We start from the raw sequence: 17233 nt of genomic DNA, 5'->3' as shown, positions 1-17233 counted from the left end.
TGCCTGAGTCTCTGCCTCTCTCTCTGTGTGTGTCTCTCATGAATAAATAAATAAAATATTTATAAAAATACTTTTTTGTCTTTCAGGTTTTAATATTGGAGAGTCAAGGATTTACAAGATCTGAGTTCTCACTCTGGGTTAGCATTTTTGTGGAATCCTGGTCTAATACAGTCTCAGTGACCTACCTATGAAATGTGACCAATAACTGCCCCCACCCCCAGAGTCCCTGTTTGGCCAGTAATTGAACTGATTTTGATCCTAATTGAGCCTAACCCATTTTTTTCATCTGAACAAAACACTTCTTCCCACCTCAAAACGTTTTGGAACGGAGAGGAGTTATGTGATAAATGTCTTAGTGGGGGGAAGATTTTATTTTCAAATGTTTTTCAAGGTGCTTTTTGCACTTATGCATCTATTTAGCAGTCTGGGCTGTACTCCTCTACCTCATTTCACCTTTCCAGTAACTAATTCATTTACTTGAAATCTGGATCCTGCAGAAAATTGAATTCTAGAACAATTACAGTTACAGTGGTAGATATTTCCCCACAGGATTGCCTTGAGTTGTGGTTAGATTTTAGAATTTTCTGTGGTAGCTGTTTCAGTGTTAGGGTTATCTTGATGGAGACTCTTGGCTTTGTGCTGCTGCTGTCCTCTTAACCTGCTATCCCTATATGCATGGGACTTATTTAGAGTCTGGATAACTACCCAAGCCCACCTCCCATTTTCATTCCTGTTCGTTTAACTCCCCCCATGCTGAGGTAAATGATGAGACACTGGTGTTGATTACATTTATCCATTTATTAAAATATTTTATGAAGCAAAACTTTATTAATTTTGAGGACTGGTGTTCCATTTTTTTTGGGGGGGAGGAGGAATAGGCACACTTTATAGACCTTTTCTTTCTGCTTTTTTCTATTACCCCTAACTACCCTAGTTTCCTCCCCAACCAGACCCTGGCCCTGCTGTTTATTTGCAGGGACCTGTGAGGAAACAAAAAACACAGAAGAGGAAACAGCATGGATTACAGATTAGCAGACAGACAAATGCAATTCCATAAACCATATAGCCAGTCAGGGTTCTTCACAGGATGGAATGGTGTTCATGGGTTTGTTTGCTTTGGTATCAGTTTCTACCCCTTATGAAACTAAAATTATTCCACTTGTGTCCCAAGGGAAGATGATGTTGACCCTAACTGATTCTTCTGATCAACCTATAACCTAAGTTATTAAGTTGAAAATGCCTTCCTTATTCTTACCCTGCCCTTTTGGACACAGCACAGGCCCTTTTGGGAGTGGGGATTGAAAGCTGCTGGCCTCCTGTAGTATTGATACCAGAAGCACTTGATGGCAGTCCAAATATATTGGTATTCTCTTTCCCCATGATTCTTCTGGTTGGGAATTGCCCACTCAGCCAAACCCTCAGAAAATACTACCAAAGATGCAACCAAACCCCAGAACTTTGGCTCTTAATGGCATCTCTGAACATAATTAAGATGGATATTTGGTGTCTGGTTCCACCACCCAAGCAACTATATTACTGAAATCAGTTAACAATGAAGCTCTAAAAGCAGCTTATGCTTCTAGAGGGTTAGCCAACTCCCTTGAGAAAGAGATCACCACTTCCTGCTTTGTTTCTAAGATAATACATTTAAGGTGCTCAGCAAGCTGTCTTCCTTTTGGGGAATCAATTGGTAATTAGGCAATTTAGGAGGTAACCAAGTGGTTTGGTAAGCCACACCTGCTTCTGGGTATCATCAGCTATCAATTCTCCATGAGTTGACTTCAACCCCAAATCCAAGTGGTTTCATTCAATATCATTCTGACTCAGGGTGAGAGAACAGGATGGGTGAAAGGGAATCCAGATAGTACCACAGAGCAACAGTAGCATTACAATATACAAAGACAAATAGCAAAGTAAGCACAAGAGATGGAGCCCTATTACAGTTTACTATCATCGGTGATAAAAATAGAAGACACAGCCCTGCTTAGGCACTGCCAAGATAAAGCTACCCTCTCCCAGGACTTCCTTCTGTTCCCTAAAATTTGCTCATCTGGAAATTTTCCATTTTGAAATAGCTCTTCTGAGAAAATATGTAACTTGGTTCCCAACTCCGTTAGTCACTATGTGTGCAAGTGTTAATGCGTCAACCACAGAGGAGCCAAGTTGGGCTGCAATGGTGACCTTGCTGATTTGATCTAATACCTTCTCCTAGGAAGAAAGAGTGATGCAGAGAAAGCCAACAATACAGCAACAGCACATTTCCCACTCAAATACATACAACAAGTTAACATATTCTGATGCTTAAATAAGTTCTAAATGTTTTCTCTCATCTTTTTCCATTATCTTTCTTCTCTAGTTGTAGAGCTAGGACTTTTTTGTTTGGCACAGCAATCAGACATGTAGGGACTATCCCCTTGTTAGTATTTTTCTCCTCACCCCTTCAGAGGTGGAACACAGGTGGCTGGTTTAAGTGGGCAAGGCTGGTGGAGTTCCAGAGTTGAGAACCAGTGCTTGGAGTCTGGATTGTGCACCTCGATGAACCAGCCATTGGACTGAGTCAGGAATTGAGCACGCTAAGTTTGTCTGAGAAGTGGTGAGAGGCCAGTTTTCTGGCTTTCTCTTGATAAAGGGGAAGGGACACTTATGAAAGGTATGAGTTAAAGGGGGTGGAGTGGGATTACAAGGCAGACCAGAGAGAACCTCTCTGGACACTAGTATTTGATTAGATTTGCCTGGCTGTGGGTAGGCATTCAAAAAATGTGAATAGGGATTTGGGGCAATTTTGGCCTAGTTTGTTTTCATGAGAAATTTCAAAGAACCATGGGACAAGCAGAGGCTTTTAGCCTCCATTTCTCTAGGCCCATGTTCCTTCTGATCACTCTGGATGTCCCTCTGTACTCAAAGGAAAGGAGCAAGATGGGAGATTCAAAGGTCATTTGAAGACTGACCCAACAGCCTGTCCAGAAGACTCAGGCCAAGATGGAGCTTGTGGGGAAGGCCTAGGTTGTGACTTGTCAGGCAGTCCCTAGCTCAGGCATCTAAGTCACAGAGTTCAAGGCCTGGTTGCTCCATATAGTCTTTACTGGAGAAGGGGACAGCACAGTTTGTGGCAGTTGCTGATGTAGAGTCCAGGATAAATAGAGCAAAAAAGGCAGAATGCCAGCTAAGCCCCCTTCTCTAGGGCATTGGTGTTTTTGTTCCCCCTTCCGTGGCCTGGCTCAGAATTTTACGGTGGGTGGGGGGAGAGGCGCATCAGAATCAGCTGGGCTATAGGTAGATCCCAGACACTTCTAAGACGCTGAAAATGCACCAAAAGATTAGAAGCTCCACCAAGAACTAGGGCAGTTGGTAGAGGCATGTATGTGTGGGAGTGGGGGATGGGATCAGGGTGGGGAGGGATTCCTGGGTTAGCACAATAAATAATAGGGTCACTTAGAGGTTGAGTTGTATTTTCAGTTCTTAAAAAGAAAAAATATATATATATATACATCTTTATGTCTCTGTACATAATCTATACTGCAGCACAGCGGCAAAACATTTAGTTAAAAAATCCAGCGAGAATACAGGCAAACACTCCATGGAGGCATGCAGGCTAAGGTCAAGGCAGTAGCAGGGGATCCTGTATGGTTGCCATAGAGGTGAGCTCCAACCAGTGGGCCCATCCAGCCACCACAGCACCACCTGGACATGTGCAAAGACATACATGCACACATGGAAAAACACAAAGGGTTTGCAGAGAAAGCAGCCACCATGTCTCCAAGAAAAGATTTCACATGGTTATTATAATGGGCAAATGGACAAGCCCCTAGGACCTAGTTCTCATCTTAATAAAGTCAAGTAGAAGAGACCTCCTGAAGTTACAAGTTGCAACTGGCAGGGATTGGGGTAGAAACAACCAAGCCTGGCTGTCTTCACCCCTCTCCTTATCTCCCTGAGAGTAATTTCTTTCTTTCTTTCATTCCCTAACATCCAATAGTTTCTCTGCTCATCAGAGAAAAGGGTTCCCAAGTTCCCTGAAGAGGTGAACTTTCTTGAATCCTCTGTAGATCCCAGGCCATTCATAATGAGCTTATCCCAAGTAAATACTGTAGTTGCTCAAGCTGCACAGAGAAGGAGAACTGAACAAAACAACTCGGAACAAGAATCTTTGGCCAATGAGAAAATGTAAACCTCTAAGGAGACCTGATTGAGTCCAGGAAAAGCATATTAGTGTAAAGAATTGGAGGATCTTTCTTGGTGGTGTTCATGTTTGCTCTGAAATAATTTAGTCTAGCCTATAGTGAGGTTTTCAGAGTTTAGCAGTGGAATTCTAAACATTGTGAGTTCTCCTTCCAGCTTTTAAGGACTACAGTTGAAATCCCGATGATGTTGGAGGATCATCATCTTTTGCTTCATCTTCACGATTTCTGTAATGCCACAAACGTCCTTTAGAGAAAAAAACAAGTATGGAAATAATGTTAGCACACTGCCAGATGCCCAAATGTATGGACCCTAAAGAGAGCCAACAAAGAGCCTGTCAGGAGACAGACTAATTTGTTCCTTTTATACCAACTATCTCTGAATCATCAAGAATACCAGCTGATACCATGTGAGCCAATCACAAATGGATGAGTTCTCAAAACCTGACACTCCACAGAACTTGTGTTGACCCCTTCAGAGCCTTCAGAAAGACTTTCAAACACCATGGTCTCTGAACTGGAAGACTCTTAGGAAATCAAACCAGTTGAACCAAACTTAAGAAAACATAGCTTGATCCAAGAAATTCTCTCTTGGCATCTGTGCAAATTCTCACTTCCTCTGAAACAAACAGCCACCCTCCAGCCCTTTTCCCCCCATGTCAATTATTGGTATATCTCTCAAGCTTCCATGTTATCTAGGTCCCAAATTTAGGATAGACCACTGACATCAGAATTGGCATAAATGACTACTCTAGGAGAACTTTCTTTTGAGCCCCACTAACATCAATAATGCTTAAGTCCAACTCCAAAGAAGGGATTCAAATAATGAATTCAAATAATGAAACATAGAAAACTTACATTTCCAGGGATTTACAGATAAGGAATAAAAGTGTTCAGATAGGTCATAGGAGCTATTCTTCACCCTGTAGCTGCCCAGCACTGATATCCCAACCCATCTCAAACAATACTGTTCTCTGGAGCACAACCAAAAGTTTGTAGCTGTATTTGACTGTGAGAGTGATCTAAGTATGCCTATTTTGCCATACTTTTATCAATCAAGGACATGAATGGGTCAAACAGAAAAGTGACTGCCTGTTTTCATTTTTCTCTTCAGCTATCCATATCACAGAGACCACACAGTGTGGTTCCTTCTCAGGTTCTTCCCACTGTCCATATCACTTTTTAACTCACAGTTTGTCTAAGAGGCTGCTTGGCATTGTCTAAGGTTGGCTCCCAAGCCATCTCCTCCTCCATCACCACAATATCTGTGAACATTTCTAATGGGAGCTCTAGGTCCCCGGGAGGTACCTGGGCTGCTGGGGGAGTCTTCATGACTCCTATTCCTGTGAGCGGGGGGCCACTTACCAATAAAACCCTGGACTCTTTGGCGTGATTTAGGCTTATCTTCCCCTTCTAGTTTCGTCTTCCCCAATTTGGGGAACTTAACTTTCAATCTGATGCTTCTACTGTCAGTGTCTGAAGATTTTTCCTGGGAAACCACAGCAAAAGGAAGGTCAAAATTAGTTGCCTAACATTCAGAAACAATTCCTAGAGGCCTGGCAAGTTGGTGAACAAGGATGGCAGCAGAAAGCAGGTATATTTGCTATCTATCCAAGTGTGGGAGATTATTCCCATGCCCTAGGAAGGTAAATGATCTTTACTAAGATCCTACTCTGTGCCACATTCCTTGCTAAATACTTTAATAAATATTCTTATAGAAACCCCCAAACAACCTTGTAAGGTGGCTGTTATCACTCCTATTTTAGAAATGAGGAAGTGATGGCTTGGAGAGGTAAAGTATTTTTCCTGAGGTCATATGGCTAGGGATTGGAAGTGTAAGACTGCTAGGATTACACTGCTAACTCATATGGCACCTCTGCATGAATTAGAAAAAAAGCATCTCTTCTTTCAGACATATGGTTTGATGAGCTGCAATACACTTCCTTGGATAAATACCTTCAATATAAGGAAGAAGCTGCTCCCAAGCCACCTTCTTCCCTGTCTGGAATGCAAAGGGGGTTCTCCACACATAGCTTTTAATTATGAATGTGGGTTCTTTGCTGTCCAGACCATGTAGGCTCTTTAAATCCAGCTTAGTCTTCCAACCTCCCAACCCTCTTATTCCTGCTAAAGTGTGCTTATTTTACCACTGATTTTAGTAAAACATAATTCCCAGGTTAACTTTGTTGCCAGAAAGTCCTGCCAAACACATTCCAGGCAACTTTGGGATTTTAATTTCTTCAAGATATTTATACCTTCAATCCCCTCCATTAGAGAAAGAGTATAAACCTATCCTCCTCCTCTTCCTGATCCGATGCTCCAAAAATGACAGCATCCCTACAGCTATATTGTAGCCACTGCTGCCATGACTTTCTTTTAAGCCACATACTTGCTAAGGGAAGGCATTAAGCCTGCTATCTTCCCAGAGTGGGAGGGACAGGAAGCAGCAGAGAGAGATGTTTTAACCACCCATATGGCCCAGGCACCAACTATTTAAAACAGATGTTAGCTGCAAACAACTTGTATTGGTCATAATAGTATGTGCCAGGTAAAATCCAGTTCCTAGTAGCAGATATTGGGCAGGGAGTGGGAATTGTGATCAGAGAACAGCATAGAAAAAACCAATCTTGCTTATTCTTTCCCAGTCATCTCTAGCCACAGAGTAGCTCTTCTTTTTGGTTATTTTTCCATGATCATCTAGTTTTTCAATATGCTTTCTGTCATGTCCTGTCTGCTTATGATGAGGAGAGGGCTCATTTAAGCTGAAGCTGAAAGCCACTAGTGGACACCTGCTACATCAGTCCCTATGTCCCGGCCCACACTGGAAGGAATCAAGGGAAGCCCTCTTCCTCTTTATTTCCTAATCCCCAGTTAACATACCTTGGGAACAAGGATTGAATTCATCCAGTTGATCTCGGATAGCTTTTCAAACTCCTTATTCATGGTTTCCAGGGCAGTTTGCAGTGTGGCCTCATCCTCAGGATTTCTCAGCTGGTAAAGACAGGAAAAAGAATGAGTGTCCAATGCCTAACACCCTTCATAAACCCTGGCTCCCTCCCACACTCTTAGTCCTTGCTAGTGGCCATGAGACCCCAGGGTGCCAACTTGTATTTCCTTTGGCCATGGGGTCCGTGGAAAGTGTAACTAGCTCTTTATTTGCTCAATAGGGAGATTCAGGAAACAACCATATTGTGGTGATTTTTGTGGAGCTGGGCATGCTCACAGTTTGGCAAGCAGAGAGGCCTTTTGACCAGTATGAATTAACACTTAAGTTATGCTCCTACAGCTTAGGGTCCAGAAAAAGGGTCTTACTCTTGATCCTCAAGTCCCTGGAGACATCTAAGTGTCCCTCTAAATAACAGCTACCAATTTCTAGTCCATTCTGTATGCCAGTCATTGTGCATATGTGATATCATTCTATCTTCCCAGTAAGTTTATAATACTTTACAAAGTACTAGTCTCATTTTATAGGCAAGAAAAGAGACTCAAAGTAGTTTGATGCTCAGGATCACATACCTAGACAGAAACTCAGATCTGTTTAACTCTATAGCCCACCTTATATACCACATTGCCCAGAAAGGATATGTGGGGTGGCCAGATGCTGGGAGAATCTTTATTAGGCAGTTACCATAATGTAAAGGCTCTTTTGTGAAGCAAGAAGAAAGCTGGAGAGAGATTGGCTCAAATTTTTCCTTTCTGTCAAAGAGGGTCTGCCTCCCCAAGGCTGTGCTTTAGCCCCTATGCTAGTCACTCTTTGTAATTAATAAATGCGATCCAGATGGCTTGTCCCACAGGATCAAGAAACAAAGCTTAAGCATTCCTTAATAACCCCCAGAACCCACAGGATGAACTCTGTACAGTCCATAGGAGAGTTAAAATGAATTCTTCTGGGGCCATCTCTAACTCAGAAGAACCAAGTCCTAGATCAGCATCATGGCTGAGTTAGTTCATGTTCCATTAACTAGTGACCTGAAAGAACAGATAGATGTGTGTTTCTATCATCAGCCCTGACATGGTTTTCAGCCCACATATTTTGGCCTCACCTCTCCTTCCTGTCATATACTTTACTTTAAATCTGGCACTTATGTAGCTTCTAGCTGTGCATGGGCTACTTGATGCTCCAGCTAAAAATGGAGCCTTGCCAACAGTCACAGATGGATGGCAGGTGAATAGGTGGGGGATTTGTTTGGAGCAAGGGTTGGGATGTGAGACAGAAACAAGTCAGTCCTGACAAATAATTTTTTGATTTACAACCAATGATTTAGGACAGTACAGAGTAGCCCAGATGCACAGGACATGTGTGTGCACATGGCAGTAGGATGGGGGATAGCAGGTGTCAGGTAGAAATGGCTATCACTTCAAGGGAGAAAGGGGCAGGGAGTCCATTGGGGGTATACTTACCAAAAATGATCAAAATGGATTTGGTAGTCAAACCCAAAGCCACAGAGAAGAAAAAGGGATTTGAGGCCTTGGAAAATTATTTCTAATCATAATGGGAGAAGAATAAAATGGCTTCCTAATTACTTCCTATTTAGCATCCAGAGACAGGCTCTGAAAAATTGTAGGTGGTGTGTTTGAGTCTCATGCTCTATCCTCCTCTCCTTCTGTCTCTACTGGAGACTTTGTCCAGAAATCTCTGAGGTAAATATGTGGACTGACTCAGAGGATGTCAATCCTTATTTCTTGGTTCCTGTTCTTTTTTTTAAAAGAATGTATTAATTATTCATGAGAGGGAGAGACAGAGACATAGGCAGAGGGAGAAGCAGGCTCCCTATGGGGAGCCTAATATGGGACTTGATCCCAGGATCCTGGGATCATGACCTGAGCCAAAGGCAGATGCTCAACCACTGAGCCACCCAGGTGTCCGTCTTGGTGCCTGTTCTAACACATCACTGGCCATAGCATAATTGAGGTTGACAAATAAAGAAAGTGGGAGTGGGATTTGCTTCATTATAAATCTACATCCCTCTGTCAACACTGAGCTGCTTACTGCCCTCCTTCAAGGGGAAGAATAATAACATCAAAATGAAATAAGCTTTATTTCCATGTCACTTCTGACAGCCTTTCTGGAGATACATGATTATTCTTAGTTAGCTGCTGCCTGCCCCCTAGTCTTATTTGGATGGATGGATGTGTGTGTGGGTCCTTATCAGGTCCTTACCCTATGTTAAGTGTGGTATATCCTCAGTTCAGGTTGTTGGTTGGCACAAACCAATTTTCATGCCGTGAGTTTCAAGAAAGCCTGACTGGCCATGAGAGGCCAAGCTCCATGTTTCCTGCTGCTCAGACTGGCAAGGCCATTGAGCTCTGCCTAAATATAGAGGGTACTTCTGTTGCTGTTGTTTAAGGCTGAAAGATCCTAGCTTGGGGCTCAGATGCTGGGACAGCTTGTCATGATTGCCTTAGCCACTCTGCCACCTGTGCAGTGTGTCAATTAGATGTGCAAATGGAAAAGGGGAAGTGGATGCACTTCTTGCAATATCAACTCAGAAGCCCCTCTTCAAATAAACCTTAATTAGATGACAGGCAAGAACAGCACCTGCCTCAGGGCTTTAGCAGCAAACCCAAAAGTGGGGTGGTCATGATCAGTTGACTCATCAGAGCATACTCATCCAGTATGACTATGGGCTTTGCATTACGAGAAACATTAAACTATTCTTGTAGTTCAAAAAACTGAGTTTCAGTTCATTTTCCCTAACACTAATAAAATCTACCATCTATCAGGCTGCTACTATGTGCCAGGCCAGGTATGCACTTAATATATAATAGTTAATTTAATTCTCACAACAACCTAGAGAGGTAGAAACTACAATTACTATTTTATAGATAGGGAAACTGAGACCCAGATATGTGAGGTTACTTTACACAGCTAGTGTCATGGATTCAATTGTGTGCCCCCAAGAAAGATGTGTTGAAATCCTAGCCCTCAGTACTTCAGAATATGACCTTATTTGGAAATGGCATCATTACAGATGAGGTCATACTGGAGTAGGGTAGGCCCCTGATCCAGTATCCTTATAAGACAATGGTCATGTGAAGATGAGAGACAAGGAAGAATACCATGTGAAGATGGAGGATTGGAGTAATGCATCTACAAGCCAAGGAACACCAAAGATTGCCAGAAAGTCACCAGAAGCTAGGAAAGGGCAAGGAAGGATTTGCCTACAGGTTTCAGAGGGAGTATAGCCCTGCTGACACGTTGATTTCAGAATTCTGGCCTCCAAAACTGCGAGATAATAAATTTCTATTGTTTTAAGTTACCCAGGTTTCAGTACTTTGGTACAGCAGCCTTAGGAAATGAATAGTTAGTCTGTGGCAGATTGGGAATTTAAACCCAGAGCTTCCTATTACTTTATATTGTCTTCCCACATGGTGACACAGGTATATGGAAACTTGAGAGAAATGGAGTGGCTCAAAAGAGCTCACCCCTTTCTATCAAACCTGTGTTAGGTATGATGAGAAGACCTTACTTTTGATTGGGCTGGTCTGGACCCAGGAGACATTTGCCAAAGGGGAGGGGAGAGATTTTCTTCAAGGATATCACACTCACTATGAATTAGCATAACCTGTGAATTGATACAATTAATGACAACTCTGGTTGAGGATGACACAGCAGGGACTGCCAGGTAAGCACCTGGCTAAAATGCTCCTACATGTCTTCCAACACCCTAGAACCAAGCATTGACTATGACCATCTTCAAATGGAATACTTTGCCCTCCCTCATTCAACCCCCTCCACTCACCAAGTTTTCATCCAGGAAAGCTTTAGTGTCATCGTAGAGCCCTTTAAGACTAAATGTAACATCTACTGCATCATTTCTGCTTAGAGTCTGAGAGAAGAAAGGAGAAGGAAGGAAGGGAAAGGACAAAGACAGAGGAGTTGTTGGTTAGTAAGCATGCAGCTGCTGACTTCTCTGTAGGAAGGTAGGAGCAGGCTAGTAGGATATGGCTGTAGGTGAAAAAGTAATATTCAAAATATAGCACAAATATTACAGCAGGACATCAACCAGTCAGAACTGACAGAACCAGAGCTGTCAACTACTGGTATAGTTGTATTGGTGTGTCCTGTGAAGTGGTTGGCACACCTTGGCATTTGGTACCATTGATTGACTGGTGTGGATATAGTGAAATAGGAAATATGTAAACCAGAGAGTAAATCTGAGTCTACTTGTTGCTGCTACACTAAAACTACCTTTCCCATGGTAGGTGGGGTTAGGCCCAACCATCTCTTTTTAAAACTCCAGGTTTTGAGCTTCAGGCCTCCACCAATTAAGTCTGGTTGAAAATAAATAAGCAAACTACTTTTTAGGAGGCCCTGATCTTATATGTGGCCCTTTTGTATTTTGTATTGTTTACCTAGCACTATAGTTACTTTTTAAAAAGAATGACTTCAATCTTCTGGCAGTGGGTAAAGTCATGGGATGGCACATCAAATATCCTCATCTGGACTTTTCCCTTAGGAGGGAAACCAAGGCAGCCTAGAGCTCAGGTTTCAATGGCAAGTGTCACATTAATAGGTTATATAGGGATCCACATGAAATGAGAATGTGCCAATGCCAAGTTTCTCTCCAACCATTGGCTATTTCTCCTGAGGCCAGTGTAGCTACCAGGAAGAGGGCTAGCTCTCACACTGATGAAATCTGCCATGGGATTTCCCCAGTAACCACTTTAAACCTGTAACAAGTCAAGGTATACCTGCTTTCCCTTCTACTTTATTGATTAGTTTCCTGTCATATCATTTGTCCAGTTTATCCACTCAGCCTCTGGCTCACTTTTCTTCACTTTCTTCCCCTTTCCTTTCTGGTTTGACTCCTTCTCTTCATTTTCCTTTCCTTTCTTACCTCTTGGGGAATGCAGGAAGCTGCACCTGCCTCACTGCCACTGTCTTGGCTGTAAAACATATCATTCAGAATGTCAGCACTGGCATTCACAGAATCCATGAGAACAGACACATGCTGGTGGACCTTGCTCAGGTCAGTAAGTCTGTAATAAAACAAGGACAGATAAATGGGTCTGGAAATTATAAATAAAACTTCTGGCCTGGGGTGCTGGTGAGAGTTGAGATGAATGTAGAAATGAGAACCCTGGGTAGTTCTGGCCCAACTATGCCAGAAAATGTTTCTGCTTTTCTCTAGGTATTTGTCTTTACCCATCCTTATCTCTGCTGAGTTAGATACTGGGTGCTTTGGGAGAGTGGGAGGCCAGGCTAGAGAAGGGAAGCCGACTTGGAGAACTCGGAGGCCCTTTTGATATTTAAGGGCAAGGAAAAATAGTCCTATTGGGTCTGGGGCAGGAGATCAAAGTTCATCTCTGAGGCTAAAAAGGAAGAGGTTCAAACTGGCTTATTGCTGAGCACAAAGACTATTTCCTGCCTGGATTGTCAGGGTCCCCGTCAATCTTCAGAGTTCTGGGAAAGACTCCTTTCTGAGGCCACACTCTCTAGCAGCCAATAGACACAAGTTAGTTCCTTCTCCCTATCTGTTCTTCGGATTTCCAGCCCTGTATCTGGGCCAGTCCACTTACCTGCTAATTAGGTTTTCTGCAAGTCGAGCTAAGAGCTTCATCTGGGCATACTCCTCATCAGAGAGGCTATCCTGAAATTCCTGGGAGTCCAGCTGGGGTTGAGAGGCAGCTTGAATTTCACTATGCTTGCACTCCCACATCTTCATTGAGTTCTCAAAGTCCTGAAAATGAAGATAGTGGCAGATCCTGATGATCACTATAGCTAAGAAGGTACGTGACAGATTTGTTTATAAGTCTGATATTTGTGGGTATAGAGGGTAAACAAGAAAGAGAATCCCATCCACTCTTCTATATACTCATCTACACACCTCCACATCTATCCTTTATTTTATTCACTATCTCTTTCCTTCTAGGCACTGTTAACTGTTGTTGTTACTGTGCTGTATCTTGGGACCACATGCTTCAATCAGATAGATGTTCACCTTCCAGAAGCTCCTATATGAGGGCATCATAATCATACGACAACGAAGTACCTTCCATACTCTTTGCCAAATCTAGGCCAAATGTGATGGATTATAGGGCCAGATATAACTAGTTTAATTTTGAATTGTGCTTCTGTCATTTGCTGGTTGCGTGATCTCTAGCACACATTATTTAACCTCTCTGGTTTTCATTTCCCTCACCTGTAAATCAGGAATGAGAGTATCTATCTCATAGGATTGTTGGGAGGACCTACTTGAGAGAGTACATGTGCCCAGCACAAAATAGGCAGTTTGTAAACTAGACTTCCCATCCCCTCACTATTGCTCTTTCTATGGACTGTTCACAGGTCAGTCTGTTCACAGGTCAGAAAGCCTCCAGGCACTGGACATCTGATCAATAATGGCTTCTTTCTACCTTTAGATAATTTAACTGAAGTGGGTGACATTTGTAAATGCAGTATTTTAAACTTTAGAGGCACTTAAAGACCATATTCAATGAAGAATCTCTTGTTAAAGGAGATTTCTCCATAGCTACTTGAGGCCTTTAGCTCTCTGTTCAGTGGGAGGAGCAGAACAACTTTGTCTAAAATCAAAGGAGAAAGCTCCTTGTCTCACTCTATTGGACAGTGGTTTGCAGATGTTAGTATATAGCAGAATGTCTCAGATAACGTATTTACAAATGCAATACCCAGGAACTACCCATCCCCATTCTGATTCACTGAGTCTGGCGTGAGGCCCAGGAATATGCATTTCTAATAAGCATCCAAGGTGACTCTGATATAACTGGCATGGAGACCTCCTTTTGAGTAATTCTGCTTGACTGGAAGTATTCAATACTCAAATGACAGCTGTAGATGAGACAATGTAGGAGAAAGGTGAGACTTTCCTTTCTTACCCGATCTCTTGTCAACATTTGGGCAGCATTCTTATATCTAATCTTGATAAGGCCGGGCCTCTGAACCCAGGCCTCCCCATCCACCTGCACTGGAATACCTTCTTCACCATCAATGGTTATCATCACCTCACGGCACTACCAGACAAGAGGAAGGAGAGTGGGGGAGAAAAGTGAGGCAACTACTACAGATCAATCTGATAATCCCACAATAATGGCCTTAATGTGTATCTGAAGCAGGACTGGCAGAGATGTGAATCAGATTATCTCAGCAGACAATGCTTGTTTCCTATAGGCTTTTTGCTCCTTTTGGTCCCCACTACCTCTGTCTCCAACCTTAGCCAGGACCTTACCACCCCCCAGATAGCCTCCCTCTACCCTGGCACTCTTACATCTAGTTAATTTGTGGGACTACTCCACATTCTGGGTTGTAGCCACAAAGCCCAGCCTTTACTGGTGCCCATCTGACCCTTGCCTACCTGGGCAATACGATGATGATGCAGGTTAATGATACGGGACATTGCCATTTGTACAGAACCAAAGATAGCCACTACCTCCAGCTTCCCATCATCTATTGCAGGAGCCTCATATTCCTGAGGAGGAAAAACTGTGTCACATATCCCACCCTTGAGAAACCATTCCCTATCACAATGACTTATGCTTTGAAGGCTCCTGGTGAAAATTTTTCTAGTTCATGAAGAGTAGAAAAACTACATATTAAAAGGGAAAAGATGAAATAAGGAAGCCACTCTGGGAAAAGGGCACTGAGATCACAATTCTCAGCCCCTTTTGAGATCTCAACTGTTAGCTGGTTCCTTCCTGTCCAATCTAGCATCATAAATCCCCAAGGCCAGTCCCATTGGCCTCATGACCTTCTTGGGTGAGCTCAGAGGAAAGGGGTGATGGCCAATTTCCCAGAAGGTTTTACTGACAGAGCTCCTTGGAGAAACGAAAAACCTTTTAAGGATCTTTCAGGTCTGACAAGTAGAAAATTCAAAGTCCAGGCAACACCTAAGATTTGATCTGATATTAAGGCCTTTGGTTGATTCTTGTGCTCTGGAATGGCAATTTCCCTAAAAAAACTCTGATCACATAGCTGAGCTAATAAAGGTTCTCAGTCTTTCTCCTATTCCCCCGTTGTCTACTTCCTACACAATTCAGTCCAGCTACCCTTTCAGAGAGACCTTGAGGGGTCAAGCCTTTTTCCTTCCCTGTTCCTTGTTCCATACTCACTGTGGTTGCTGTATTGCTTCCCCAAAAGTTGACACCTCCAGCATAGCTGGTAATGTTGAGCACTACAATGCCTTGAAGGTTTGGCAAGGAGATGGCTTCTCCATCACACTGAAAGAAAAGAGTAGTTCTCATTGGTTGGCCATTCAGATACCAATGTGACGGGACACTTACAGAGATGGGGAAAGGACTCTGTCTTCTCTTCATGCTACCTTTTTCTTATCCATAAAATGGAAATCTATCTTTATGCCTTTCTCCCATAAGCTGTGAGGGAGAATCAGAGTTAAAGCTTGGGAAGAACCAAAGATACGCTGAAAGTTGATTCCCAAAGTAATGATATTTTCTTTCTCCACACCCAGAAGTATTGCCCCCTTTTCCACTCACCTCCAGGTGTATTCGTTCTTCCAGTTTCCTATAAGAGCACTGGAAAACTTCCTTGCTTCCAAGAAGGCCATACCACATCTTGTTCTTAAGGCGGCTACTATAGGGAGATAAGAGTAGAGAAAGGTAGTCAGAGGGTGAATAATACAAAGATAAATGAATGAAGAAAAGCAAGAGGAGACACCATTTTATACCTCAAGTGCCTTCCTTTTTAGGGTTTTTTAAAATTCCAGTATAAGAAATAGTGAAAGGGATTATAAGAGAAAGCAAGGAAAATGGGTGGGAAAAATTGGGGGGGGGTGACAAAACATGAGACTCCTAACTCTGGAAAATGAACAAAGGGTAGTGGAAGGGGAGATGGGGGATGGGGTAATTGGGTGATGGGCACTAAGGAAGGCACTTGATGGGATGAGCATCCCATCAATGGGTGTTATACTATATGTTGGCAAGTCGAACTTCAAAAAAAAATTCCAGTATAGTTAACATGCAGTGTTATATTAGATTCAGGTATACAATATAGAGATACAACAATTCTATACATTACTCAGTGCTCATTGTGACAGGTGTACTCTTTTTTTTCTTTTTTTTTCAAATGTACTCTTTAATCCCTATCACCTATTATAACCATCACTCAACCACCTCCCCTCTGGTAACCATTAATTTGTTCTCTATACTTAAGAGTCTGTTTTTTGGTTTGTCTATTTTTTCTTTGTTCATTTGTTTTGTTTCTTAAATTCCACATATGAGCGAAATCATATGGTATTTGCCTTTCCCCGATTGACTTATTTCACTTAGTATTATAATCTCTGGATCCAACCATGTTGTTGCAAAGGCAAGATTTCATTATCTTTCATGGCTGAGTAATATTTCATTGTATATATGGAATACCATTATCCATTCATCTATAGATGAACACTTGGGTTGCTTCCATATCTTGGCTATTATAAATAATGCTGCATTAAACATAGGGGTACACATATCTTTTCAAATTAGTGTTCTCATTTTTTTGAGTAAACAGGCAGAATGAAATTGCTAGATTATATGGTGATTCTATTTTTAATTTTTTAAGGAAACTCCATATTGTTCTTCCCAGTGGTTGCATCAATTTGCTTTCCTAACAGTAAAAGAGGGTTCCCCTTTCTTCATATCCTTGCCAACACTTGTTTCTTGGGTTTTTGATTGTAGCTATTCTCCTTAGTGTGAGGAAATAGCTCATTGACATTTTGATTTACATTTCCCTGATGATTAATGATATTGAACATCTTTTCATGTATCTGATGGCCATCTGTATGTGTTCTTTGAATAAATGTCTCTTCACATCTTCTGACCATTTAAATTAGATTATTTATTTTTCTGGTGTTGAGCTGCATAAATTCTTTATATAATTTGGATAGTAACCCTTTTTTATAGACAAAAATGAATACTTTTATTAACTATTATCCTATAAGTACATCCAGGCTGATCAATTCATAACACTTTTTTAAAAAAGTGTTTATTGGAGTTCAAATTGCCAACATATTGCATAACACCCAGTGCTCATCCCACCAAATGCCCCCCTCAGGGCCCATCACCCAGTCACCCCAACCCCCTGCCCACCTCCCCTTCCA

The 17233-nt window shown here is 42.2% G+C and overlaps 2 protein-coding genes across 3 annotated transcripts in view; one reads left to right on the top strand and one right to left on the bottom strand.

Moving 5' to 3' along the window:
* The window catches only part of CCNB3 (cyclin B3), a 104236-nt gene extending 103413 nt beyond the window's left edge, over positions 1–823 (top strand). Inside the window, exon 14 of the transcript XR_011999377.1 lies at positions 87–823. The gene's annotated coding sequence lies outside the window, so the exon portion shown is untranslated. The remainder of the gene's footprint in view (positions 1–86) is intronic.
* The window catches only part of DGKK (diacylglycerol kinase kappa), a 172358-nt gene continuing 155904 nt past the window's right edge, over positions 780–17233 (bottom strand). The window contains exons 19-28 of one of the 2 annotated variants that reach the window (XM_072746355.1): positions 15630–15726; positions 15249–15356; positions 14495–14608; positions 14019–14153; positions 12702–12862; positions 12020–12161; positions 10922–11008; positions 7059–7169; positions 5544–5667; positions 780–4425 (exon numbers count right to left, since the gene is read on the bottom strand). In XM_072746355.1, coding sequence (XP_072602456.1) covers positions 4346–4425; positions 5544–5667; positions 7059–7169; positions 10922–11008; positions 12020–12161; positions 12702–12862; positions 14019–14153; positions 14495–14608; positions 15249–15356; positions 15630–15726 — 1159 coding nt within the window. In that variant the 3' untranslated portion in view covers positions 780–4345. The remainder of the gene's footprint in view (positions 4426–5543; positions 5668–7058; positions 7170–10921; positions 11009–12019; positions 12162–12701; positions 12863–14018; positions 14154–14494; positions 14609–15248; positions 15357–15629; positions 15727–17233) is intronic. The other variant, XM_072746356.1, reaches the window with a different exon arrangement.

Source organism: Vulpes vulpes, unplaced genomic scaffold (assembly GCF_048418805.1).
Source record: "Vulpes vulpes isolate BD-2025 unplaced genomic scaffold, VulVul3 u000000667, whole genome shotgun sequence".
NCBI classification, from domain to species: Eukaryota; Metazoa; Chordata; class Mammalia; order Carnivora; family Canidae; genus Vulpes; species Vulpes vulpes.
Note: the sequence above shows the minus strand (reverse complement) of the source record. Positions and strands in the feature narration are given on the sequence as shown.